The sequence below is a fragment of the Rhineura floridana genome, chromosome 17 (assembly GCF_030035675.1).
Source record: "Rhineura floridana isolate rRhiFlo1 chromosome 17, rRhiFlo1.hap2, whole genome shotgun sequence".
In the NCBI taxonomy this organism is placed as follows: Eukaryota; Metazoa; Chordata; class Lepidosauria; order Squamata; family Rhineuridae; genus Rhineura; species Rhineura floridana.
In genome coordinates, this window is record NC_084496.1 from 24,963,782 (window position 1) to 24,991,307 (window position 27,526).

The 27,526-nt window shown below is 47.2% G+C and overlaps 1 protein-coding gene across 1 annotated transcript; it reads right to left on the minus strand.

Moving 5' to 3' along the window:
- Positions 1-2,326: 2,326 nt before the first annotated feature.
- On the minus strand, positions 2,327-25,243 carry ALKBH5 (alkB homolog 5, RNA demethylase). The gene is made up of 5 exons (XM_061599765.1): positions 24,851-25,243; positions 22,076-23,213; positions 15,662-15,742; positions 11,124-11,279; positions 2,327-6,548 (listed from the first exon to the last, which is right to left on the minus strand). The coding sequence occupies exons 2-5, from the start codon at positions 22,810-22,812 to the stop codon at positions 6,365-6,367; spliced, it is 1,158 nt and encodes a 385-aa protein (XP_061455749.1). The 5' UTR covers positions 22,813-23,213; positions 24,851-25,243; the 3' UTR covers positions 2,327-6,364.
- Between the last annotated feature and the right edge of the window lie 2,283 nt (positions 25,244-27,526).

Genomic DNA, 27,526 nt, shown 5'->3' on the forward strand with positions numbered 1-27,526 from the left:
TCAGTTCTGCTGGTATCTTGAGTTCTCTCCCTCTTCACCCTCACACACGCACCCCTCCAATAAAAATCCTGCTTAAATTAAACAAGGTAAGAGCTAGTGGGTTGTCTGTTATTCCTATAGCATCCTCAAAGTGGATGGTGCTTGTAGTTTGTGAAGAGGGTAGGTCCCTGCCTTGAAGGGCTTACAATCTAAAATGCTGAGACAGCAGAGGAAGGGAGGTAGAGGCAGGATAAGAGCATGCATTTATTTCAGTTGCACGTAAGTAGGCTTTGTTGCAGGCAATAGGGGGAGGCTAGCCAGAACAAAGAATCGTGTGACACCTTAGGCTGCAATCCAATACATATCTACTCAGAAGTAAGCTCCACTGGGTTCAATGGTACTTAATCTCCAAGTAAGTGTGTATTGGATTTCAGCCCTAAAGACTAACAATTTGTTTATTTAACTTTTTGTGGCCTAGAGTCCACCATCACAGGTGCATGAACATGCAGATTTATTTATTTATTTATATTGTTATTACTTAAATTTATATCCCATCCTTCCTCCCAGTAGGTTCCTAGGGCAGCAAACAAAAACAGGAAAACACCCTAAAATCATAAAAACAGGCATTAAAATATAATATATTCAATATATTTAATAATATATTCAATATATTAAAATATATTAAAACATATTTGAAAACATCTTAAAAGCTTTAAAAAATCTTAAAAAGCAATTCCAATACTGATGCACATTGGGCTAAGGTCTCTACTGTCTAATATTTAAGGGAATTCCAAGGGGCCGGTGCCACTACACTAAAGGTCCACTTCCTAAGTTGTTCGGAACGGACCTTCTGATAAGATGGTCTCTGCAGGAGGCCCTCACCTGCAGTGCGCAATGATCCACTGGGAATATAAGGGATAAGACGGTCTTTCAGGTATCCTGGTCCCAAGCTGTATAGGGCTTTGTATACCAAAACCAGAACCTTGAACTTACCTGGTACCTAATGGGCAGCCACCACACACACACGGTGATAAGTGGTGGTGGTGGGAACAGAGCTGTAAACAGTGAGTATAAAGGAAAATGAAATGCATAAAGTAGAAATAGCAAGTAATTAAATTAGAGCTAGAATGTATGTAAAATTAGTCTGATGGCCATTTACAGGGATAGGTGATAAAACAATCAACTTGGCAATGCAGAGTTAATTAACACCTGTAAATAGGAAAAGAAAGCATAATCTGTGTGGAGACACAGGATGGATTCTGCTAGTCTTAGGCAGCTAACAGCAGCCTGTGATTGGCCATAAAAGACATAAAGGTATCCCAGACCATGGTCTGCTGAAGCTAAGCAGGGTCAGGTCTGGCCAGTGCCTGGATGGGAGACTGCCTGGGAGCCATATGTAGGCCACCTTGGGTTTCTATAATGAAAAGAAAGGTGGGGTACAAATTAAATAAATAATAAGAGTGGCCCATCTAGTTAAGCCTTCTGTTCTCAGAGCGGCCAATCAGATGGCCCAGGAAAGTTCACAAATTGTCTTCCACAAATTTGTCTGATCGCTATTTAAATGCCACCCAGGCTGGTGGCCATCGCTACATTTTGGGGCAGCAAATTCCATAGTTCAACTGAGTTGTGTGAAGTGCTTTCTTTTATTTGTCCGGAACATTCCATGTTCAGCTTCATTGGATGGCTGCAGATTCTAGTATTGCTTAAAGGAGAAAACTACCCTTTAAACACTTTATCCACACTACACATAATTTCATTTACCTCTATCATGTCCCCCCCTCCCCAATTGCTTTTCTATCTAAATTAGGAAGCCCCAAATACTTCAACCGTTCGTCAAAGGAAAGTCCCTCCATCCGCTTGATCATTTTGGTTGCCCTTTTCTGAACCTTTTCCAACTCTGCAATATCCTTTCTGAGGTGTGGCAACTACAAAACATTTTGCATAAATATATAAATGGTGATATATTAGAAAGAAGAGCCGATTCCTCCACATTTAGTATGATCTGGAATTAAGGCTAAGAGCAAGTTCAGTGGTGTGTGCCAAAGCAGTGTAGTGCAGCGGTTACAACTGTGAACCATAAACATATAGTCCACATCTTACCTCTACTGCAAACTCACCAGGGTGTATGTGGGTGCGTGAGTGCTTAAGCACCCCATTAGTTACTCTTCCAGCCTTGACCATTCTCCCACACGTCTGTAATATGGGGAGATAAAGCTGGTATACCTTGTGGGCTTTGTTAAGGGTTACTGAAAGTATATGAAGAAGGTTTAAGCACCAGTAGCAGCAGCAGTATACAAGAGCTAAAAGGGTTTTTAAAAGCAAAATATCGAAACAGTTAACTCAGTCAAGTGATGCTTTCGGCTTTTATTTAGTTAAATGCAGCATTCTATACAAGAAAAAATGAAATTTCAAAACCCTGACAGGGAACTATAGCTCTTCCTAAATCAACCCGAATTAAAAGATTTCTCCCCAAATACACTGTACTGTACGGAAAATAATCTCTCCCCTCCCCCCTCCCCCATTGACAGCGTGCCACGCAGTACAGCTATTTTGTGTATCTCAAACTTCAGAACTGTACAATTGGTTTTACAAATCACACTTTTTCCTATTAAAAATTACAGAAAAAAATATTGCCACTTATTTTATTTGTAACAAAAAATTAGATTTTTTTATTTAAAAAAACACAAAAAAGTCAGCCAGAACTTTTTTTTTTTAAGTGTGTGCTTGGGAGGAGAGGGGGGTGCAAGGTGGAGAAACCCAGGTATGTTTTTGGAGCAGATTTTGCCTTTAGACTCAAGTTCAACTGTACTTGATGCTTTAAAAAAAAAACAGCCAGCTAATCACCGGAAGTGGATCCAAACCACACACCCCTGAAGTTTCAAAAGCAGCCTGGATCTGGTGAGGGGCTATGGGTGGATCCTTTTACCAGTGATTGGCTGCCATCAAACCTCACACTAACAGCATTAAAAACAAGAAACCAACCCATCTTATCGACGTTGTTCTGTCTCAGAAACATGGAGTGTTTTTTTAAAAATCCCATCACACTTTGCCTTATAACTGGGTCAATCACCACAGCAAATGACACCTGAGAAAAGTTAACTGTGGGGAAGACGGCGAGAGCATATGCACATCCCCTGCTCTTTAAGTTTCCTGCATGATGGTCCAGGAGAATCAAGCTTTTGGAGAGGAAGCTGATAAGTGCCCTTACCTCAGTGGATTTTATTGACAAGAGGGATCCAAAATTTTAGACAAAGTGCAAGACAGATCTATTAAGGTGTTATTTTTCCTACATGCTATTCTGCTGAGGATGCCAGATGCTGGTCAGCAAAGACTTAGGTGAAGGAAAAAAGAGCATAGGAGGTTCACACACTTGCCTCATGGCTTGCGGTACAGATCCATCCGGCACTGCTGCCGTACGCCAGGTTGCAGAGACGTGTGCAGAGAAGCAAAGCCTCTTTTTACTGAAGAAACCCAGTTCTGGGACACTCACCCTTGCCCATTACTAGCTACGCTCACCCTGGCGACGATGAGTCATAAAGCAAAAGTTAAAACTGAACAACATTTGGAGGAGTGGGTCATAGCAAAACCAGATCAACTTCTGCTGCATGGGGCATGGACGCAGAAACCTCCCCAGCTCTCCAGGATAATGAAGACCATACTTGTGAGAAATACAGAAGGTGCTTTTACTCAACAGACAGGAACGCTGTGTGGCACGTTGCAGGATTGTCTCTCTCCCAAAGCCCTTCAGCCCTTAAGAATATTCAAGCACCCACATCCCCTTTCTTCACCTCACACTGCAACCTGTATGAGACGCTCCCTTCAGAGGGGCAAAAAGCACAACACTTCTTGTGCTGCCAGCTACAAAGTGGGCCTACAACTGCAGACCAGGATGTTTTAGAACCTTTCGGCTTCCCAATGTCGCACCTGTGTTTTGCTTCATCCTCACCTGTAGGCAAGGGGCATGTGGAAACCAAGCTCAAGGCATTCTGCCCTTCTTACCAAAAGGGCAAGTGGAACAGCCCACTCATACAAAAGGAACTTTGAAGGAGACCTGAGATGGGGTGTTCGGAAGCCACTGCTCTTTTGAAATCAAAGGCTCCGCTTTGATGGCAAGAAGGGTGAGGGGAGAAAAAAAAGAGGCAACGCATCCAGGACAGTTACATGCTGGAGAAAAACTGCGGGTTGACCCATCCCAGTGGAGCAAGCTATAGGGGAGGCCAGCAGCAGCCCCTGAGGAACGCAGCACATGAGGCAAGGATCGTCTGGGGATTTGGAGGCAAAACCTCCTCACATGTCAGAAGCACAAGAGAATTTGATGCTTATCCCCAGGTATACAGAGGTCACACCAAAAAGGCACATGCAACCTGGGGAGGGGGGAGAGAAGAGCCCCGATTTGAGAGGAGTGGGACAAAAAGTTCAAGATACTTAGGAGCAGACCTTTTGTACCAAGGATTTTAGTGCAAAGCATTCTGATTCAGAGAATTGGGTTTCTCAAGTGTGGTTTAAGGAAATAAGGGAACGATTGGGATTTTTTTTAGGTGATTGGAACTCAGGTTCTGACCTAGTCCCTGAACGCTGATAACCCCTTCAAGCTGAGCAAAGCAAGGGGGGGGGAAAGACGGAAAGATACAGCCATTGGGGAGAAGATGTAACATTTAAAAATTGAACTCTTTGGTGGCAACTGGTGGTGATTTTCTAGGCTTGGCTCAAGCAGGGAAGCAAAAGCACGAAAGGGTGTTAGTGGCGGGCTGGCAGCTCCAGATGCGAGGACCAACATGCTGTAGGCAAGATGCATTTGGTGCAAGAGCAAGAGGAAGTACAGCTTGCCAGGCTGACTCCATCGCCAGGAGGTGCAGAAGCAGCAGGTTATGCCATTTCATCCTCTACGCCGGTCTCCTGCAAGGGGCTGCCTGAATGCCCCCACTCTGCAGATGGCAGATTCCACAAGTAACTTGGCAATCTCAAGACTCATTGCACTGGGAGGCTGCCAATGTTGGGAACCGAGGGCAGAACTCGGTCCCACGGATGCAGCTCCTGCCATGACTGGATTCCCAACTCGGAGCATCCACCCAAGGCCATCTACACCCTTAAGAACAGACAACCAACATAGAAGACTGGTTTTCAAAGCGTCGGAAGGGATAGCGGCGTCAGCGAAGGTCTTATTTTTCCTATCATGGGTAAGAAGAAAATCAAAACGAAGCAGATGAACTTCCTTAAACACAAGGTGCAGGCACAATGCGCTAGGAAGGATCTCCTGAGCGCATTGTTAAAACCATGTTAAGTTTGCACAGTTGCCATCAACTCCAGTCCAGCTTCCGTGGGGAGACCTGCCCAGTGCATTGGGCTCTATGCTGTTAGTGTGAAGGGGTCAGTAGAACCTTGGCTTTCCAGCCAAGCTGCTCCTCCTTCCAGGAGTTACTCCCCCCTCCCACCCCTCAACGAGCCCTCAAGCAGCAGCCCCAATGTGGAACCACCGTGCATCCTTCACAGAAAGAGAAAACAGACTGTATCCTTTTTTTTTTCCATTAGCAGCGCAGAAAACACAGGTGCTTGCTAGCCCAAGCAAGTAAGGATTTGGGGGAGTAGGATTATATGGCATTTAATAGAACAAAGAAAAAAAAAGGGAAATAAACCCTGACACTAAAGTGCAACACGTCCTAAACGCTTTGTCATCCGGTGTCACAAAAAAAAAGAGGTGTTTGCAAAGCTTTAGATTTCCAGTTGCTGGAGGGAGGCGGCTTTTGAAGTGACAGCAAGAAAAAGGTAATTTCACACGGAAGTTGGCCTCGGAAATTAGGAGCCCTTTGGTGCAGAACGGAGGAGGATGGTGCTATGGAGAGCACTGCGCCAAGTGGGTGGTGGTGCAAGGAAGGGACCAAACGCTGTATTTAGAACGTTTTCAAGAAGCAGCGGCGCCAGAGCACACACAAATATTCTCCACTCTTTCAGCAAACTCAGCACATCACTTTTTTTTGGCATCTTCAAAATCCACTCCAGCCCAAACACCTCAAAGAACAACATAGCTTTTTTACTTCCTTTAAAAACAAGCTGCCCCCACACTTTCAAGAGGCATGCCCGACCGCCCTGGGGTGGGGTGGGGATGAGGACAAAGGGCAGGGGGCACCAGATACATCCTGGTCAGCATGGATGCCTCTGTCAAAAAAAAAAGTGAAAGAAGCAGCCAGATCTGTCCCAGCTATTCTTCAGCCTAAAAGGGGAAGGGTGGGGGAGAACACAACCTCGAAGCTAGATGAGAAATAGCCAAGGGAGGAATGGGAAGAAGGATACGATTTCACAGCCTGAAGGCCAGTCTCATCAGCGCTAAGATCTTGTGTGTGTGTGTGTGGAGGGGGTGGGGTGGGGGGAACTGAAAGTACAGAGTCCCTTAATGCCGCCTCATTTTCACTTTCCGAGCTGGACTCCCATCCTCCTCCTCTTCGTCAAAGTCCTCCGTGTACTCATAAGACTTCCGCCAATAGTTCTCAGAGCTGAAATGACTCCGCCTCCTGTGTTTGGGCAAGAGGACCGAGCGCCTGTTCTCCTCTTTATCCATTTCTAAAATTCGAGGTCTGAGGAGAGGGGGAGGAAAAAAGGACACAGCTAGACCAATGAGGGAATCAGAGATATATTTGACAGACCTGAAGCATTGCTATCTCCTGGGTACTACTTTTCATTGGATTGGCTACACTGGGAATTGGCAACCTGTGGCCTCCAGATGTTGCTGGACCACACCTCCCATCATTCCCCTCCCAAGGGCCATACTGGCTGGGGCTGAAGGGAGTTGGAGTCCAACATCATCTAGAGGGCCACAGATTTCCCCATATTTATTTATTTTATTTATTATTTATTTAAAATATTTATACCCCGCCCTTTTTCCAAGGAACTCAGGGCGGCTTACAAATAAAAACCATAATCAATTAAAAACAAGCAATATACAGTTTAAAACAATTAAAAATAGATTAAATCAGTAAAAGTTAAAAAAGACAATATTAGTTAAAAGCCCGTCTGAATAAAATAGTCTTAACCTGGGCACGAAAGGATGAAAGTGAGGCAGCCAGTCGAACCTCGCTAGGGAGGGAATTCCACAATCTAGGGGCAGCCACTGAAAAGGCCCTATTCTGTGTTTTTACAAAGCAAGCTTGTGAGAAAGATGGAATATTGAGCAGGGCCTCACCAGATGATCTCAAAGCTCGGACAGGGTCATAGAGGGAGACACGATCTAACAGATAGCCTGGACCTAAGCCGTATAGGGCTTTATAGGTTAAAACCAGCACTTTGAATTGTGCTCGGAAACAGATTGGAAGCCAATGGAGCTGGTACAACAGCAGGGTTGTATGTTCTCTGAGCCCAGCTCCAGTTAACATCCTGGCTGCAGCTCTTTGTACCAGTTTAAGTTTCCGAGCAGTCTTCAAGGGCAGCCCTACGTAGAGCGCATTACAGTAGTCCAATCGGGATGTAACTAAGGCATGTGTCACCGTAGTCAAGTCTGACAGGTCAAGGAACGGGCGCAGTTGGCGTACCAATCTTAGTTGAGCAAAGGCACTCCTTGCCACAGCCGAGACCTGTGCCTCCAGGTTCAAGGCCGAGTCCAGGAGAACTCCCAAACTGCGAACCTGTGATTTCAGGGGGAGTGTAACCCCGTCCAGCACAAGTTGGATCCCTATTCCCTGATCCGCCCTTTGACTGACAAGGAGCACCTCTGTCTTGTCAGGATTTAATTTCAGCTTGTTCGCTCCCATCCAATCCATCACTGATACCAGGCAATGGTTCAGAACCTTGACGGCTTCCTTAGTGTCGTTAGATGGAAAAGAAAAGTAGAGTTGGGTGTCACCCGCATATTGGTGACTTCGAACCCCAAAACTACGGATAACCTCTCCCAGCGGCTTCATATATATATTAAATAACAAGGGGGACAGAACAGAGCCCTGGGGGACTCCATAGGTCAAAGGCCAAGGGGTCGAACAGACATCCCCCATAATCACCTTCTGGGTTCGTTCCTCTAGGAAGGACCGGAGCCACCGTAAAACCATGCCTCCAAGTCCCATCCCAGCTAGGCGACCCAAAAGGATACCATGGTCGATGGTATCAAAAGCAGCTGAGAGGTCCAGCAAAATTAACAGGGACACACTCCCCCTGTCCATTTCCCTGTGTAGGTCATCCACCAAGGCGACCAAAGCCGTCTCAGTCCCACAGCCGGGCCTGAAACCAGATTGAAAGGGATCTAGATAATCCGTGTCATCCAAAAATCGCTGGAGTTGGGTCGCCACCACCCGCTCTATTATCTTGCCCAAAAAAGGTATATTAGAAACTGGGTGATAATTACCTAATAATGAGGGGTTCAGGGAGGATTTTTTCAATAAGGGTCATTACTGCCTCCTTTAAGCAGGACGGTATTCTGCCCTGAAGTAAGGAGGCATTAATCACTTCCCTGACCCATTCAATTAGTCCTCCTCGGGCATTTTTTATAAGCCAGGAGGGGCAAGGATCTAATATGCAGGTGGTAGGATGCGCCTCTCCAAGGAGTTTATCCACATCCTCGGATTGAACAAGCTGAAAAGAATCCATTCTAATCGAGCAAGTAGAGGCCAAAGTTACATCCACAGAGACTGTATTAACGTTGGTGTCTAAGTCAGAGCGAATCTGAGTGACTTTATCTGCAAAATGTCGTGCGAATTCATCACAGCGGACTGTTGCATGGTCACTATCATATTCACAGGGGTCAGAATTTAAGAGGCCCCTGACCACTCGAAACAGTTCCGCTGGACGAGACTTGGCAGACGCAATGGAGGCGGAAAAGAAGACTTTCTTTTGAGCCCGCACTGCCACGGAATAAGTCCTTAAATAGGTTCTAGCACGTGTTTGATCAGATTCGCTCCGAGTTTTCCGCCAACAGCGCTCTAGCCTTCGTCTTTCGCGTTTCATCGCCCCCAGCTCCTTCGTAAACCAAGGAGCAGATTTGGTTCCAATCCGCGAGAGGAGGCGCTTAGGAGCGATTGTGTCCACCGCCCTGGTCATTTCCTCATTCCAGAGGTCAACCAGGGCTTCGACAGGAAACTCCCCAAGAGCCTTCAGGAAACCGTCTGGATCCATCAGTCTCCTGGGGTGGACCATTCTAATTGGTCCCCCACCCCTGCAGAGGCTCTGAGTCCCAGTAAGTTTAAATCTGACCAGGAAGTGATCTGTCCATGACAACGGAACTACTGAAAGGTCCTCCACACCAAGATCACGTATCTCTCGACCAACACAGAAAACAAGGTCCAGAGTATGACCAGCAACATGAGTGGGGCCAGATATTACTTGGGACAGACCCACGGTTGTCATGGAGGCCATGAAATCCTGAGCCACTCCAAAAAGGGGAACATCGGCGTGAACATTGAAGTCCCCCAGTACCATAAGCCTAGGGGACTCCAATACTAACCCCGAAACCACCCTGGTTAGCTCAGGAAGGGAGACGGTTGGGCAGCGGGGTGGGCGGTACACCAACAGAATCCCTATTCTGTCCCGGGCACCCAACTTCAAGTAAACGCAGTCAAACCCTGAAGACTGTGGGAGAGGATACCTGGTCAGCTGTATAGTATCTCGAAAAACCACTGCGACTCCGCCTCCCCGCCCCCCGGGTCTAGCCTGCTGATGTACAGAGAAACCTGGAGGACAAAGCTGAGAGAGATTAACCCCCCCCCCGCTTCATCCAACCAGGTCTCAGTAATACATGCCAGGTCAGCATGCTCATCCAGAATCAATTCCTGAATAGCACTAGATTTCCCATTTACTGACCTGGCATTGATCAGCAGCATTTTTAACCCGGGGGAAGTGTCATCAAGGCTATCCAGGTTATCTGAGTGGGACAGCAACTTAGGAGTTATCAGCATTCTATTAGATTCTTCCTTAGTTCGATTAAATTGCTGTCTCCCAAAACCGTATCTCCCTCGACCCATTAGAGTGTCAATGGCCGCCCCCGGAATCCCCTCCATTGATTTACTATTCCATCTAGCAATATTTTGACTTGATTTAAGTCAATGTGATGAATAGTGCATGGTTGAGTTGGCTTGGGATATGTGTTCCTCTGGTTTCATTTTCCATGGCTATATGGCATTGTGAACTCGAGAGAGTAATGCCATTTACAGTAGGGACAAAAGAGATATGAGGGGAACATGTTACAGATGCATTAAGAAATCTAGTATCTGAAGCATGAGCCAAAGAAATCGCATGTATTGAGACTGCATCCTCCCGAGAATTAGATGTGTTTGAAATTTCATATGGATCAGTTGAACAGGACATTTTCCTTGCACATACCACATACAAGGTGCACAGCATGTTGACTTACTGACTTGGACTCATGTCCTGCCCTACCTTGGAGGCCAAGGGCAGATTAACTATGGTGAAGCTCCAAACAGGCACTTTAGTTCAGGTGTAGGAACCTTTGGCCCTCCAGATGTTGCTAGACTACAACTCCCATTAGACCTGTGCAGAATGGCCAATGGCCAAGGATGATGGGAGTTGTAGTTCAACAACATCTGAAGGACCACAGGTCCTCCACATCTGCTTTAAGCACACCCAGGGGGCTGTGCACCTTATATTTTGGATTTTCCCCTTCACTGAACAGCTGATTTAAGCCCAAAATCATTATCACAAACTGCTGTGGACATGCCTGCACCACTTGGGATGCAGAGAATTCAACACAACTCCAACTCCAAATTGTATTGACATACATCAGTCACAGATTATGAAAGGACGTCTCTGTGGAAGCCTCTAACCTGCATACCCGGGGCATTGATACAACTCCATCCTGCCCTCCCCTCAAAAACCCCCCCGCCACACAAAAGGAGTGAAGGTAACAAAATCTGCCTCTTCCTCACTGGCATGCCGATCACCATCCAGAGTCCAAACCAAAACCTCATTCGGCAACTGGAAGCAACTATTGTTTTTGCAAAATTCTATTAATTTTGGCATTTGGACTTGAGAAAAAAGGATTTATACCCCAGGGCTATAAACTGGAGTTTCCCAATTGTGGGCAATTGTCAGACAAGCAGCAGTAGAAGCCAAGCAAAAGGTAACTCGTTCCACAGAGCTACACAACTCAGCAACTCTTGTCTGTCTCCTCTGGCTGCACAACATACAACTGGGCTTGGCGCAGATTCTCTTACCGGTGAGCAGCATCCGGGTCTGCTTTACGATGGGACCTCTTTGGCTTCAGGAGGGGGTCCCTGTTGCTTCCTGACAGACGGTCAGAGACATACCCTGGCACCAACACAGAGCTACTCAGGGATCTCGTTTCCAACCTGGGAGCGTCTAGTCTGGTCCTGGAAGTGGAAAGACACACAAAAGGGATTGCGGCGGCTGAGTTATACCAGATGTGACAGACCAGGAGAAATTATGTGCGTTAAAATCTAAAACACCAGTGTTCAACGTCTGCCAGCAAGAGTATGACAACATGCCAACATGCGATCACACAAGTAACAGGTCAGGCCTCCCTACCAAGTTGCTGGAGCAAACTTAAAAGTGCTTCCTCCCTCCCCCAAACCCAGATTATTTTATTATTATTTCAATTTCTTACCTTCCGTTCACCCTAAGGTCCCAGGGCACGTTGCAGCCATTTAAAACCCAGTATTAAAAACAGTTTAAAACAAATTACAGTCGGAGGAATAGAATGTGTCCTGGAAACACATATCTCAGGTGTCAAAGGTCAGGGTACAGAAGGGCATCTTCAGCATACAACGACGGTAACTGTATAATGAAGGCTGTGGATGCATCTCTGCGGGGAAGGAATTCCACATCCTAGGACAGTGTTCCCCAACTAGTGGGCCACCAGATGTTGTTGGACCACAATTCCCATCTTTCCTGACTATTGGCAATGCTGGCTGAGGCTGATGGGAGTTGTGGTCCAACAACATCTGGTGGCCCACTAGTTGGGAAAGGCTGTCCTAGGAGATGCCACAGCGAATGCCCTCTCCCAGGCCACCACCAGCCCCAAACTTCTGAGGGCGGTGGAACTGCCAAGAAGGTCCCTTCTGCTGATCTCACATCTGAGACAGTCTGTAGGGAAGGAGGTGGTCTTTCAGATATTTGGGGCTTAAGCTGTTTAGGGCTTTAAACATTAACATGAGTGTATGTGTCTTGACTAGGCAATGATAAAGAGCACAAATTTTTCCACAAGTTTCTCATGTGACAGAAAGAAGCAGAGTCTGCTGATCTGCTTGCGCTTGAAATCTGGCATGCACACACATAAACCATTAGTTTATCGATCTGGAGAAGCTGATATAGGATGGAATTAAGACTCCCCCCACCCTTCTGCCATCACAAGTTTACTAGGATCTGCACCAGGCATTCAGAGGGCAACGTTCCTACTGGGAAAATGAATGGGGTTGGAGCTCTTTGCATCTTCCACACTGCCTTCCTTGCCTGTTTGTCATGGAAGCCACATGCTAAACTGAGGTGCCAATGCCAAACAAGTAGGTCCGATAGTGAGGCTGAAAGGGGGACAGGTTCAAGAGTCGCCAAGGCTGCGTGGGCTATTTCCAGCTAAATACTATTCAGAGCAGACCCATTAAAATTAATGGATCTAAGTTAGTCATGTTCATCAGTGTCGATCGGTCTATCCTGAGTTGGACTAGCATTGGATACAACCCTATTTGTATAGAAAGGCAGCCATGTTCTGTATTCCTGGCAGGCTGTAGGGCAGGGAGGGAAGAAACTGTGGCCCTCCAGAGGTTACTGGACTACAATCCCCATTCATCCCTGACCACTGGTCCCACTGACTAGGGATGATGGGAGCTGGTGTCCAACAACATCTGAAGGGCCACATATTTGGAGCAATGCAACACACGTTGCATACCGCTCTCACTGCATGATTCAAATAGAGCATTTGGAAATGGAGCCTAAGTCAGCATTCATTGTGGAATGTTTCCATAAGAAAAAATTACAGCATCCAAATTTGTGAATAGGATTGGCATGACAGTCAACTGGCCAGTCAAACATTCCAAGAAGCCACAGTGCTGGAGGATGCTTGCTGTCTACTCAGTATTGCTATTGTTTAAAACTGTTTTTTTTTAATGTTTCAATATTTTGCTGTTCCTTTGGCTAGCATTTCATTTTTATTTTTATAAAAGGGAGACCTTGCAGTTCCATAATAACAGCCAAAAGGGCAGAACTGTCCAGTGCCTTGTTGGCATGTACAGCAAACTTACCAAACATGCTCAAACTTATAATAATTTGTTACAATGTCTTGGAAGTTAATCGTTTTTTTCAAAATGGTTAAGTAATTTGCTAAGTGTCAATCCTATTGATGATCACCTTTTTTTACTGTCGAAATAAAGTTAACACTTCTAACACACTTAATCAGGTCTTTACCAGTCAATTGAGCAAGTCCATTCTGAGGGGCACAACTCTTATCATTTAAGTCTTTGGAAAATGGACTGCCTTCAAGTCGATCCCGACTTATGGCGACCCTATGAATAGGGTTTTCATGGTAAGTGGTGTTCAGAGGGGGTATACCGTCGCCTTCCTCTGAGGCTGAGAGGCAGTGACTGGCCCAAGGTCACCCAGTGAGCTTCACGGCTGTGTGGGGATTTGAACTCTGGTCTCCCAGGTCGCAGTCCAATACCTTAACCACTACACCACACTGGCTCTCTTAAAAGTCTATAGGCAGTGCTTTATGCAGACTTCGAGGGAGAATTCAGCAGGATCCACAGCGGTCAAGGAACTGGGCTCCAGTGCTCTACATATTTCCTGCCATTTGATGTGTTACTAGCTACGATTTCTGAGCTGGTACACTTTCCCTAAAGTTCTACGTAGCTCAAGAAGTTGTCCCAAACAGGGATAAAACAGCCTTGCAAGTGACTTCTAAAACATGCTGGGAGCTGAGCTGGAGTGTCATGTTTTTCCATTTGCTTGTAAGCTGAAAGCCAAGCACCATTTCTTTCTCATGGCTGCTTCACCTGCTCAGCCTCTGAGACCGCCAGCTTATCCTGCACCCACCCTCTGCAGTCTAGAGGGTGCAGGAAGGATCCATAAATATTACTATGCTTTCACTGCCCTGAAGTTTCTATGACCACGCTGGTAAGCGGGCTGCTCAGGAAAATTCCATTTGAAGCGAACAAGCGCCAGATAGTTTTCTCACTACGCAGTTCTGTTCTCGAGCAAGTATTGGGTTCTCGGAGGTGTAAGCACAAAACACGTGCAAGAAACTTTACCCAAGTAATGAAAACTGTCCTGCTCCTTTTGCACGGAGATTTCTACAACCCTGCCATGTTTTGCAAGGATCAGAGTCCCTGCACTCCCTGCCAAAAAGCTTTTCTGATACAGGTTACTGGAGACACCTCACGACTTGTGCCACTAAAGCAGCAGCAAAGGAGACCTGAGACTCTACCGTTTGCCTGCTAATGATCCTGCTAATCATGGATATAATTCAGCTCTCTCAACCCAAGATGCAATTCCAGCCTGCAAGGCAGCAAAGGGGGCAATTTGCTCCTGTGAGAGGCCAGCAACACACACCCTCTATGAAATGTGACCCTCCAGATGCTGCTGGATTGCAACTCCCATTGTCCCTGAGAATTGACCATGCTGTCTGGGGCTGATGAAACAGGAATTCAACAACTGAGGGCGCCAGGTTCTCCATCCTTGCTCTGAAGTGTACCACATGCTGCAAGAGGCCCCAAATGTATTTCTTGCAGAGATTACCTTCAGCTTTAAACCAGTCACGTGAGCCCTCCACAACACCAGGGGGATTCAAACTCTTTCACAGAGAGACCTCATCAAGCAAGCAACTGCTCAAGTCTCTAAGTCTGTCATTCTGAGTTGTATTTCTTTCCTACCAGTGTGTGTGTGTGTGTGTGTGTGTGTGTGTGTGTGTGTGTGTGTGTGTGTGTGTGTGTGTGTGTGTGTGTGTGTGTGTGTGTGTGTGTGTGTGTGTGTGTGTGTGTGTGTGTGTGTGTGTGTGTGTGTGAGAGAGAGAGAGAGAGAGAGAGAGAGAGAGAGAGAGAGAGAGAGAGAGAGAGAGAGAGAGAGAGAGAGAGAGAGAGAGAGAGAGAGAGAGAGAACAAGCCAATAACAAGGAGAGGAGCAATGTTATTTTAAGGTCCGGTGGAGGAAGGGTTAGTGGTGCTAGCCCATTACCACCACTTTTCTCGATTGCAAGCATTCCAACATGCCACAATGTGTTTCACCAAATAAGAGGCAGGACAGGACATGATTGAATTGTAATTGGTATTGGGTATTTTAATTATGTATGTATTTTTAAATTGACTTTATGTTGCAAATGATTTAGAAGTGGTTTTGGCATATAAGGGGTATATAAAAATCAATCATCATGTTTTGAGAGTGCTAAGAAAACTCTTTTGTCTCACAGCAGAGTTGCAATTCTCCAGAGTTTACTGGGTCACTGAAAAGAACACCAGGCAAAGTCAGACAGGCCCAAGTTACCCTTTGCATCTTCTTAGGGAGGCACACCTTAACCTTTAAGAAACCAACCAACCAAGGGACCCATAAATGGTAGCAGGAAGATGGCCCATGCCTCACAGATGCCAAAGCAGGAGAGTAATTTGGCTTAACCAAAACACAATGATCCACAACAGCAGCTACTGGTTTAGCTGCTCTAGTGTTGGCAACAGTAAGAACGCGAAAGGATTTCTTTTGTCCTTTGAAAACATGCAAATGGCATTTTCTTCAAAGAGGCTTCACCACTTACTTCCTCAGGATGATGACTGCTCTCCTCTCCTTGATATCCTGTGGTCGAATGCAGTGTGTAATTTCATCAGCTGCGTAGCCACTGTGGGGGACAAAAAACCAAGAGGGATTACAAACCAAGCCAACTTCGTTTTGAAAGGCTGCATCTGATCCTGCTTCTCATATCCCATGGCCTACTGGTGATGGAAAAGGCCAGCCTGTAACCGTAGCCAGCACTTAACAGCCCTTCATAAAACATCAGTGCCCACCCATTTATTTATTGCACTTCTATCCCACCTTTCCTCCAAGGAGCTCAAGGGGGTGCACAGGGTACCCTCCCTCTGCATTTTCTCCTCACAGCAACCCTGTGAGGATGGTTAGGCTGAGAGAGTGCAACTGGGGCAGCAAGCTCCATAGCTGAGTGGAGATGTGAGCCTTTGACTCCCAGGTCCCAGTCTCACACTCTGAACCACTGCACCACACCGGCTCACCGCCGTTACAGCAGACCCTGCCATTTTGCCAGTTTTACACGGAAACAGAAGCAGCCTTCTACCAAAGTCAGACCATTTGTCCATCTAGCTGAGTTCTGCCTATGCTGACTGGCAGTGGCTCTCTGGAGTTTCAGGTGTTGGGCATTCCCAAACCTACCTGGCGATGCCAAGCACCTGGGAGCACCATGCTGCCCTGAGATTATCTAGAGAAGGGAAACTCCAACTCCCATCCACTGCAGCTAGCATAGCCACTGGCAGGGAATGATGAGAGTCAGAGCTCAATGACATCTGGAGGGCTACAGGTTCCCCAGCCCTGCTCTAGAGAAAGCCATATAAAAATAATTTCCACACAGACTGTTGCTTGTACTGTTCCATCACCTACCCCAAATCCCTGTCCCCAGCCATAACCATAGACCAGAAGCAATACTGTGGGCTGGCCCTGTTGGAGTCTTCATGCGCCCTGTGCAAGGGTACCTCTGGATTTTCCCATCCTCCCTCAGATTCCACCTTGCTCCTTTTCTGACTGTAGAGACCAGTGGCTCATCTACCTGAGCAGCCAGAACACTAGTGCAGGAAGGGGAGGCGGGGAGGGGAGAGAAGAGGAGAACATCGGACAAGGGGGTAGTCTGAGTGGCAGCGTGAACTCACTCAATAATGATATCCTCAAAATTGCACCCAGAATTCGTCAAGGGAAAGAAAACTTTTGTTGGTTTTTTTGCCATGCTGTTTGAAACCCTTGACCAAATCTGCATCGCAGCGTAGCTACAAGGACCGCAATGGCTCAGCCAAGATTGCATAACGAAGACCCTCTTGGATACGGGGCCCATGACTGCCCCGCTGGATAATTCCAACAGTCTTAATGGTGCTCAAAGCATGGGTGCTCATATTCAAAGGGGCTGTAAGCAAGATCCTTTGCAGAGGGCTACACTCAAACCAGAAAACAGCGAAGCAGTGCCTTCTGTTCCCTGGCCACCATAGTCATTAGCCACCTACACAAGCCACGTGGCTTTGAAGATCTCTGTGTCAATGACCCTGGTGAAGAAAAAAAATCTGCTCTTTGAATTGCTAGTTGCAAGCTGAAAGAAATCTTACAGGGATCAATGAGTCTACTGGGAAAAGGGGGGCAGAATCTGGTACCATCCAGATATTTTGACAACAACTCCCATCAGCCCCAGCCAACAGTCCAAAATTACTGAGGAAGAGCATTTTAAAAGCTGAGTGCTACCACAAACAAGGCCATCTCCTGCAGCCATTTGCTATGCCTTGGAAGGTGGAGACAGAGAAGGGCCTCGAATGACAATCTTAAGCTCCAGGTAGGCACCTGTGGAGCCTTATCGTATCTGCCAAGCTAAACCCAGTTTAACTAGCATGGCTTGTTTCAGGAGCATCCTGGGAGTTCTAGTTTTGCAAGTACAGACTACAGTTTCTTAACCTCCAAACAGGTTCACTGAGAAAGCTTTGATTATTAAAGCCAATTCAGGTTTGTATATTTCAAGCCTTGCCAGCATAACTGAACCCCCAAAACTGGCTATTTCAACAACTTTGCAATGAAGCTTGCTAGCAATGATTTTCACTCAAGAGTTTGAGTTCTAAAGGAACGCTGTACAAAAGTGACCTATTTCAGATAAGTGTACTTTCTGTCATACGTTGTAACTTGCTCTCGTTTTAGTAGGGCACACCTGATACTACGGCTCTCAAAAAAATTACGGTGGGCCACCTCACTTGGCCACCACCCCACACCTGGAATCAAGCTCTGCCAAAACGGGAGAGGGAACTGGATTGCTCTAGTTCCTCAACACACACACAAAATCCTCCCTGCCATCTTTATTTAAGGAAGCGAATAGATCAGACTTCTGTGAAGAGACGCTGGCTCTGTGGAAGAGCATCCCATCAACTTGCTTCAAGCCCTCTCCAGTGACTTCCCCTTGCCCCAGGGTGAGGAGAACGGGAAGCACAACTGACTCAGCTTCCCCTTCTCTGCGCTTCTTTGTAAAGTTTGAAACATGCCTTACAGATCCTCTCCTCCCACTCCCTAGCAAGCAAAACGCACAAACTCTGCATAAAGAAACCTGGTACAGCAGGACAGTCACATGCTGAAAAATCAGGAGGCAGAAATTAGAAAGCTGCATCCTTAAGACACACAAGATATGGGAAGGTGAGCAAAACATAAGTTAGCATTTGCTCACAGAGCTCCTGTAAGCAGAATGTAAACTGTCCCACTGGCTTCTGCGTTACCAACAAATATTACAAGTCATGTTGCCATAACCAGCATGCCACTTCTGTCGAGCTAGGTTCTCCCTTCCAGCCCTCTCAACAGCAGCTGTATTTAGAACTGCTTGCTCGCTTGTTGACCAAGTTTTGGGATGGAGCTCGCCATGTGACTGGAAGCACTGGCTTTCTCCATTCTGGTAGTACCAAGGAGATCTAGAAGTGCTGGATGCTGCACATGCAGTCCTGTCTTGCTGCACAGGCCAACTTTCCTTGGTGGGGTGCCCTTTAAGTTAATGTTCAAGAGCTTAGTAGCTGCTGCCCTCAAACGGAAGTAACTTTTGCATTCCAAGTACATTATTTGCTTGATGTCAGCTTCTTTCCTTGGAAACCAGCCAGCCAGGAACTTGAAGAGACCTGTGGGCCTATTGACATTCCAGAAGATTTCTGCTCCTAAAAGCAGAGACTCATGGAAATATTAGTAGGTGTTCTGAGGAACAGGCTCAGGTGCTAAAGGTTTCAGAAGAGCCAGGGGACTTCATGCGTCTACCTGCAGAAAGCTCACGTGGACAAATAACCTAGAACTTGATTCCACTCCTTTCTTCCCACTTGGAAACTCTAAAGCATAGGTGGTGTTTTGTTATCTTTACACAAAAGCGACCATCCCATTTGACGCTATTTGTTTCTTCATAAATTAGGCCCACATTTGACATAGCCGCCTGATTAGACTATCATAGAAAAACAGTTAACAGGCCAGCCTCAGGAACAGAAAGCTTTGAACAAACGGAAAGCCTGCTGTCTCTTTGAAGCAGGGAACTCACGAACACAAAGCAAGGCTTGTGGACAGCCACTTGCCTGATCACCCAGGGCAAGTAAGAATCACCCTCAGTTACACCAATTAAGGAAGACTGAGCTAAATGGGCACCTCCTCCTGCTTTTTGGATGTTGTTGCATCTCTAACAGATACGCATGGGAGGAAGAGCTGGTAGCCTATTTGTAGGGAAGCTATTGCCCCAAGCTATCTGAAACAGCAAGAGGTGCTAGGCACATCTCAAGAGTCATGTTCAGCTTCCTAGTCACACAAGACAACTCCCTAGCGTAAGTGGGTGAAGTTTCAGCTCGATAATCAATATAAGCTACAGGCTGCCTGCATTATGATGCATAAATTGTACCTGGCCACAGAGCAGGTGAGGCTGACAATTCTTATGGCACATAACATTGTGGGAACTATCCAGATTTTGAAACATACACACTAGGTCTGACCAAAGTACTTCCTGTTTTTAGCCTGATACCACCTTGTTACTGAAATGCATCAGATAAAGTCTCGACTCATTTTTATAGTGTGCAGTGCTCAGCTCCTTCCTGAGAATTCCTACCACATGAGCCTTAATTAATGTGCACATGGGCACTTGCGGAGATAATGCTTAGCCCTTGTGTTGCTGTATTATTGATGCCCCTGAACTATAGGCCCTGTTTATATGACGGAAAGATTTTCCTTCCTGGTTCATGTGGAGATCGCTTTACAAATGAAAGCAGTGGATCACATTACCCTCAAGCAGGCTTTCAGACAGGCAGAAGTGTTCACTCCTCAGACAAAAAAATGTTAGTTACCCACCCTTTGCCATGGCAACGGCTGAGCCATTAGGGATGTTTGACTCATCCTGGCAGAGAACTGGCTTTGGCCTACAAGGCTATAAATACGGTTCGTCATAAGATTATTCTGACCCAACATTTCGCGTCCTTTCACCACTTAGCACCCGGAGAAGTTGCTCTTCTGTAGGTACTCATGCCACAAGGAATACTGTCTAATGTTACCTGTATGTGTTTACATTGTAAGTACCATTTTAGAGAAAAGGAAGTAGAACCATAAAGCAGAGAGGAGGGAGTTACAGAAAAAAATAATGAGTGCTATGCATTGCAAAGTACCAGTCTTGGCTCTGCAGCCAACAGAAAACTGGCTTGGAGATGCCTGTGGAACTATTTTATTGCCTGTAAGAAAAAAAAAAAAGAACAAGCTCCCAGTTTGTTGAGTCCTAAAAAATTACTGTGTGGAGGCTATCAAGGACTTGAAAAACGAAACCATATCACTATTGAGTTTACAAATATAGCAAGCAAGGCCTCCCTATTCGATCCCCGGTGGATAAAGTCAATTGCTGAATGAAACACAGAAGGGCTCAACGTGCTTCTAGAACAACCATTAGTGCTTTGCCATACATTTAACAGTTTTAAAAATAAGTAAATAAAATAGTGCTATGATGAACCCGTTGCAGCCACAGAGCTGTCAAAGCAAGTTGCATTCTGTATGGGAGATGCAATCATTTTTCTCTATGGACACTTTTCCCTCAAGCTGTGAGGTAGGTGCCCCCAGCAAATCAAAGAAAATTCCCAAACAAGGTGCAAGCTCATCTGACTCTTCCTCCCCCCCCCCCCGTGTCCTGACTGGAGCAGAAGGCAAACTGCCTATGCACCAGGGCTGTGGAGTCGGTACGCCAAACCTTCAACTCCGACTCCTCTATTTTTCTACTGTCCGACTCAGACTCCACCCAAAACTGCTTCTTGTCAATCAAAATTTATTTGGAAGTAGGAGTCGGTACATTTCTACTGACTCCGACTCCAACTCCACCCAAAATTGCTCCCGACTCTGACTCCACAGCCCTGCTATGCACCCCTTCTCATCAGATCCTGTGCTGTCTTTTTGTGTTGGCTCCTGTTGTCAGGAGTCCGAAGCATATCTGTCTATTTTTTCCACACACATCTGTTACGCTGCCCCAGAGTTCTTCCTCTCTGGGATGAGGGAGATTGCATTATAAGGAAAACCATTTACCTTGCTTTAGTTAGCAGGGGTGGGGAAACCTGTGTCCCTCCAGATATTGCTAGATTCCAACTCCCATTAACCCCAGACAGAATAGCCTTGTCAGGGATGATGGGATTTGGAGCCCAATCAGATTCAAAGGGACAAGAGGTCCCTACATCCCTGGTTAACACTTGCAGAGATTCAAACAAGTTTCTCCAACTTGGGAGGCTCATTATGGCACAGCTTCAGAACCCCTGTTTTGCAAATGGGAACTGGGTGGGTGGTATTTAATTAAGGCTTATGTGCTCCCCAGCTGAGCTCCTCTCCAGCTCCTATAAACCTTGTATCAATCGTTCTCAAACTTCCTGTTCTCCAGGAAACCTTCCCATCATCAGCTTGTCTGCTGAAGAACTGATGTACACTGCAGGTTCCATTCTGTGCTGCATACTCTGTTAACACCGATTGCACTGGCAAGACTTGCTCTTGCCCTACACAAACTGAGGATGTGACCCAAATAAAACCCCAAATTTCTAGCAACTGCACATAGCAAGGAAGATTAACAATGACAGTCAAACTATGAAGCTTGTCCCATAATTACTGTTTTTCTCATTAAGGAGCTCTGGATAAAATTTCAAACCATCCAAGGCTTGGCCAGAAGACAGTTTGAAAACCTCTGCTCCAGTCAGCGGAAATCATTTATGTTATTATGCAGAAGTAGGACATCCAGTGGTTTACAACAGAATCTTCAAACCCAACCCATAAGCCACTTGCTCTTTTAAGTCATTCCCAAAACTTGCACAGCAGAAATAGTGGCCGCTGTAAAAGGCAAACAAGCAGCATAAAACATTCACTCAGAAGATGCTACACAAAATCATCAAGCCATACACAAGCATGTCCTGATGTACTCTTAAGCAGCTCGAAATGACCTCGTTTGTTTCCTTACCTGAGCACAGTGACGCTCCCTCTTCTCACAGGCAAGAAGAAGACTGGCTCAGAGACCCTGATGGGTTTGAACTGGAACTTGCAGCCAAAGCAGAGTGCCGAGTCACTGAAGAACGACACAGAGACAATTGGCCTCTCAAAAATGTGGATGGGGTCCACGTGGGAGACTATGCAGCCCCCAGGCTGGTAGTCATTGATCACTGCACTGTTCACAAAGCCCTCGGGGATGACCCGATGCTCCACCAGCTTGCGGATGACTAGGTCATGGACCCATTCAGGAATAGTATCCACTTCCCCACGCGGGTAGAGCCGCTCTTGACCAGGGCCTCGCCTCTGCAACTGAGACCCATACGTGTAACCCTCCCCAAAGAAGTATTTATTCCGGAGAGGAGCCCTATCCACCGTGTGCTCCTTATAAAGGCCCTTCTCTGCCCTGGAGACCACATCATCAATACGAGCTTCAATCTTGGCACACTCCTCAGGGGTGAAGAGGCGGAGCTGCCGGATGCCGCTTTTGACTTTATGGGCCTCCTCCTCCTCCTCCCGTTGGTGCTCCTCGTAGTCACTGGGCTCCGACTCAGAATCCTCATGGTATTTCCGCTTGCGCTCTGCAGCTCCGCCCACACTTCCATAGGGGGATTCGGCAGGGTCCCGCATGCCACCACTCTTGTAATTGTCTCGGTAAGGCATCATTGATTTGAGCTTTTCTCGCAGATCTGTATAACCACTCCCAGCCATGGTGAGTTCCCCAATCACCTTCGCGCTCTCTACTGAACTCCGGGGTGAACGGTTTGTAGGGCTGGCAAGTGGAAAGTGCTGTCACCGTTCAAGGCATTGTCCATCCTAGTGGAATAATCTCCCAGAGTAAAAAAAGCGAACCAGGAAATCCTACAGCTGTGCTTCCACAGGCTGAGAGCAAACCAAACCAGGAGTCCTTCCTGATGTGTAGAATACTCCACCTTTCTGACACCCCCCCGCCCCTAGAGCAGGAGCAAGGGGATACAAAATCCTTGCAAGAATGAAAAGAAAGTTACGTATTCAGTTTCATTCCACCACTGATACGAGGTTAACCCGAGGACTCCACGTGCAACGGTTCCAATCTCACTTGGCAGGTGTCAGCAGACTTAAGCACACTCCATCTACGAGAGTAAAAAAAAAGTTGTAAGAACAGAGCAAGAGCACAGAGAAAAAACACACCATCTGCACCCACCACAATGACAGCCAGGAAGACCCTTCCTCAGGCATGGAGGGAACCTTAGCCAGCAACTCTGACTGCATTCTGGGAAAGGCTCCAGGCCCACCTTGACCTTCCCTCCACTCTGCATAAGGGCAGGGAAAGACGGATGGATCTTGGGGGATGGAGGAGGGGAGGGAGACACAGGGTTATGTAGCAGAAGGGAGATCCACTCAGCTACATTATCCATTTCTTCTTTCAAACCTATTGCTTTCTGGCCCACTCGCTCCATTGCCAAGAAATGAGGGGAGAGGTGCCCCAGATTAACAGGTGGAAATGCTGAAGGCACCCTCTTTTCTCCCTAGCCTATATCCTTTGCTCCTCGCGCTCTACCCCATTCCTTCCCAGAGGAAAAGAACTGGGCTCAGACATCCCAGAGGGAAGGCTACTGAGCTAAATACATCCCTTTCCATGATCTCCTTCCTCAGCCTTTCTGCCCCTCACTTCCCCCCACCCACCCCAGGAAAAGAGGGAAAGGTCCACAAAACAGATATAAAGAAATCTGGGGGGGACCTCTTCCTTTGCCCCCATAGCCATCAGTGTCTGTCCCCCCCTTCATCCCAAAGAAAACAAGAAGGCCCCACATTACTGGAGGCAGATGTAGGGAGGATACAGAGGAAGCAAGTTCTCCTGGTGCCTCTTTCACCCCTACCAGAGAAAATGGAAAGAAGTGGCAGGTTGGGAAGAGAAACTCATTTTCCATCACCCCTAGATCTAGGGAGAAAAGGGAGGGGTGCACCAAAACCCAAGCAGTTGGCATTTGAGGCAGACGCCTCGCTTCCCCTCGTACCTATTACTCCTCCTCCTCCTCTTTAGCAGGAGGCGCCAGGGCCCTTCCATATTAGGAGAGGACCCAGCCTGTTTGCCCACTCCCCAAACCTAGTGCCCACAACCCGCCACACGGTCGCAAAGAAAGTGAATGAAAAGGCAAAAGAGGCCTTACGCGAGGGGAAGGTGGCCGCAGAAGGCCTGAAAAGAAAGCCTGCTTGCCCTACCCCCAAAGGCTGCTGAGCTCTTTCTCCCCCCCCCACACCTTAGAAAGGACAAGAGGCACAGGATTAACCCCTCCTCCGCGCAACACACTTCTAGGGGCAGCAGGAAATGTCTGCCCCCCCTTCGAAAGAAGAGGCGAGCCCCGTCCCAACTCCCCGCAAACCGACACCCTCCACCACCACCACACCTGGCACCCACCAAACTCTTCTTAAAGAATAAAGTAAAGGGGAAACCAGGACACACACACACACCCAGATAACAGGCCATTGGAGAAGGAAGCATATCCGCCCCCAAACGTATTGCCCGCTGCCTACCACGGAGAGAGAGAGGCGCCTCTCTACCTCCCCCAAGCCTATCGGCCTCCTAGCTCATCACCGCCTCGGAAAGAAAGTGAAGAGCAAAATGGGGAAAGAGGAGAGAGAAAAGAACCTATTGGCCTCTCCGCCTGAAGGGAAAGAGGCAGAGGGGGCAGGGAAGGGGGACCCTCCTGCGGGGAGCGTTGCCGGGCGAGGGGGCTCCGCCGCCCCCGAACCGATTGCCCCGGCTCACCGCGCCGCCCGCCACGGGGCTCCCGCCTGCTCTCAACACGCGCCGCCCGAGTCCGGCTTCAGCGGCGGCCCGGCTCTCTCCATGGCAGCGAAGGCCCAGCGCGGAGAGAGGAAGGGAGGAGAGGGCTGGCGGGGAGGAAAAGGAGAGAGCGCCGCCGTTCCTCTTTCTTCTTCGGCTTTTCTTTCCTGCCTCCTCCGCCGCCGCTACCCGAACTCCTCGCTACGTCACCAGCGGCCGGCCCGACATTACAAATAACTTCAGGGGCATTTTCCTCCCTCAGAGCGCAAGCCACCTCTACTGCGCACGCGCACGCTTCAGAGCCGCGGCCACTGCGCAGGTGCGAGGAAGCCCCTCCCTCTTCCAGAGCGGGGCGACTCCGCCTGCCGCCTAGGGTTGTCGCGGAGAGAGGCTTCACCGCGGCGGCTTTTCCTCTGCGCACGCGCGAATGCCGACATTTTCCCCTCCCCCTCCTCCCGTTTTTTTCCATCGTCATAGAGATTAGGAGAAAAAACAGAGCGGCATACATCCGGTGAAAATTGAAATACGCTGTTGCCTGGTGATTCTTTCACAGATATCTTTTTTAAGATATCTCAGTATTCTTTAGAGCCTCGCAATGTCATATAAGCGCGTTTAATTTGTTTTTTTTTAAAGAAGGGTCATAGGTTCTAATAATGAAAATAAGGACACTTCCGGTTGTCAATTGAGCATGGGCGGAGCAAACCGTGCAGAGAGATATAGCGCAGGGCACCATAGAGATGGGAATAAGGAAGGGGGTAGACTCACATGCAACAGTGTGGCTTACATTGCCGCGATGGAATGGAAACCGGAAGCGAAGGGTGTCTAAGGGCCTTAACTTGCTGCTCACTGCGCACGTTCAGCCTGAGGGGGCGTATACGCATAGAAGGCGCGCTAGCCACGCTATTCATCACAATGAAGCCGACGTGCGAAGGGCGGGGCTTACGCGTACGACTCCGACATCGGCCTCCCGACTAGTCTTTCCGATACGGGTGTTTAGTATTAAACGTAAAGGGGGCGTGGCCACCTGGACAGCCTCTTTCCCCTTTCTTCACCGCCCACCTCGGCGCGGATTGGCCACGTTGTCCGTAAGAGGCGAGCACAACGAAATTTCTGCCTGCTGATTCGCCGAAATAAAATAGGCGCTTCCAAGGATGGGAGAATGAGTGGCTAATGAGATGCCTCACGGAATGTACTTTTTTTTTTTAACACAACATGAGCATGACGGTTTTAAGGGTCCCACGCACTAAAATTAACTGGTGATGTATGAGGAAGAAAGACTACACTGCAGTTGTTCAAATGGACAAAAGTTTGTTTCTCCTGTGATCATCCATGGCCAATACTGATGCATCATGCGATAGTTCGTTTCCTTTCAAGTACTTCCCATGAGCTTTTAAGTCCAAGTTAAGTCCATGGCCCATACTGATACATCATGGGATAGCTGGTTTTCCCCAGAGTATTTCCTATGAGCCTCTTGCTACCACTATAGGCAATACTGATGTAGAAAAAGTTTACAGTGAGCAAAAATCAAAAACCCCAAATCCATTTGCCTGATTGACAAATCAAAAACAATCTTGCAAATAAACTTAACGAAAGTTACTAACCTCCCCCCCCCAAAAAACGCGTTAGCCTGCTTGCCCATATGTAACAGTTCTAGTCATCTGGGGTTTAAAAGTGTGGTGCTGGGGTGGCCTAGGGGGGGTTGAGTGTGTTGAAGAATCTGAGTGCAATGCCATCGGGAGTCGACCAAGAGGCTAGACTCCTACCAGGGGCACCCAAGGCGGAATGGACAAACCTGAGACACAAGATGCATCCAAATTCGGAGGAAGGCAATGGTAAGCCACCTCTGAATTCCTCTTACCACGGAAACCCTATGAACAGAGTATCCAAAATACAACACAAGATGGTGCTAGAAGATGAGACCCCCCCAGGTCAGATGGCACTCATTGAGCTACTGGGGAAGGAAAATGGACAAGAATGAGTAGCGCTGTGACACAACTGGGTCAAAGCCAAAAGGAAGTCCAGAGGTTGATGTGCACAGATGCGAAAGGAGAGTCCGGAGTTGTACGACGTACACAATAGGAACATGGAATGTGAGAAACATGAACCAGGGAAAGTTAGAAATTGTCAAACAAGAAATGGAACGTATCAACATTACAATACTTGGCATGAGTGAATTAAAATGGACAGGAATGGTACTGCAGGCAACTGCAAAATATTTTATTCAGGAAATGAGAAATTAAGACACGGGGTTGCTTTAATAGTGAGAAGTGATGTAGCAAAAACAATTAGGAGCTATAACACTAGATCTGAGCAAGTGATATCAATGAGACTCAGTGGGAAACCTATTAACATAAGCATTATCCACGTCTATGCTCCAACCGCAAACACAGAAGAGGAGGGAGAGATTTTAAGCAGAAGTACAGGAAGAAATTGATCACACACCAAAACAAGATGTGCTGATAATCATGGGGGACTGGAATGCAAAAGTAAGGAACAGAGAAGAACTAGGAATTGAGGGGAAATGGGGCTGGCTTAGGAGATAGAAATGAAGCAGGTGAAAGACTTACTGAATTCTGTGAAGCCAATAATCTGTTTCTAGCAAACATTTTTTGAGCAACCAAAAAGATGACTATACACATGGACATCACCAAATGGTCA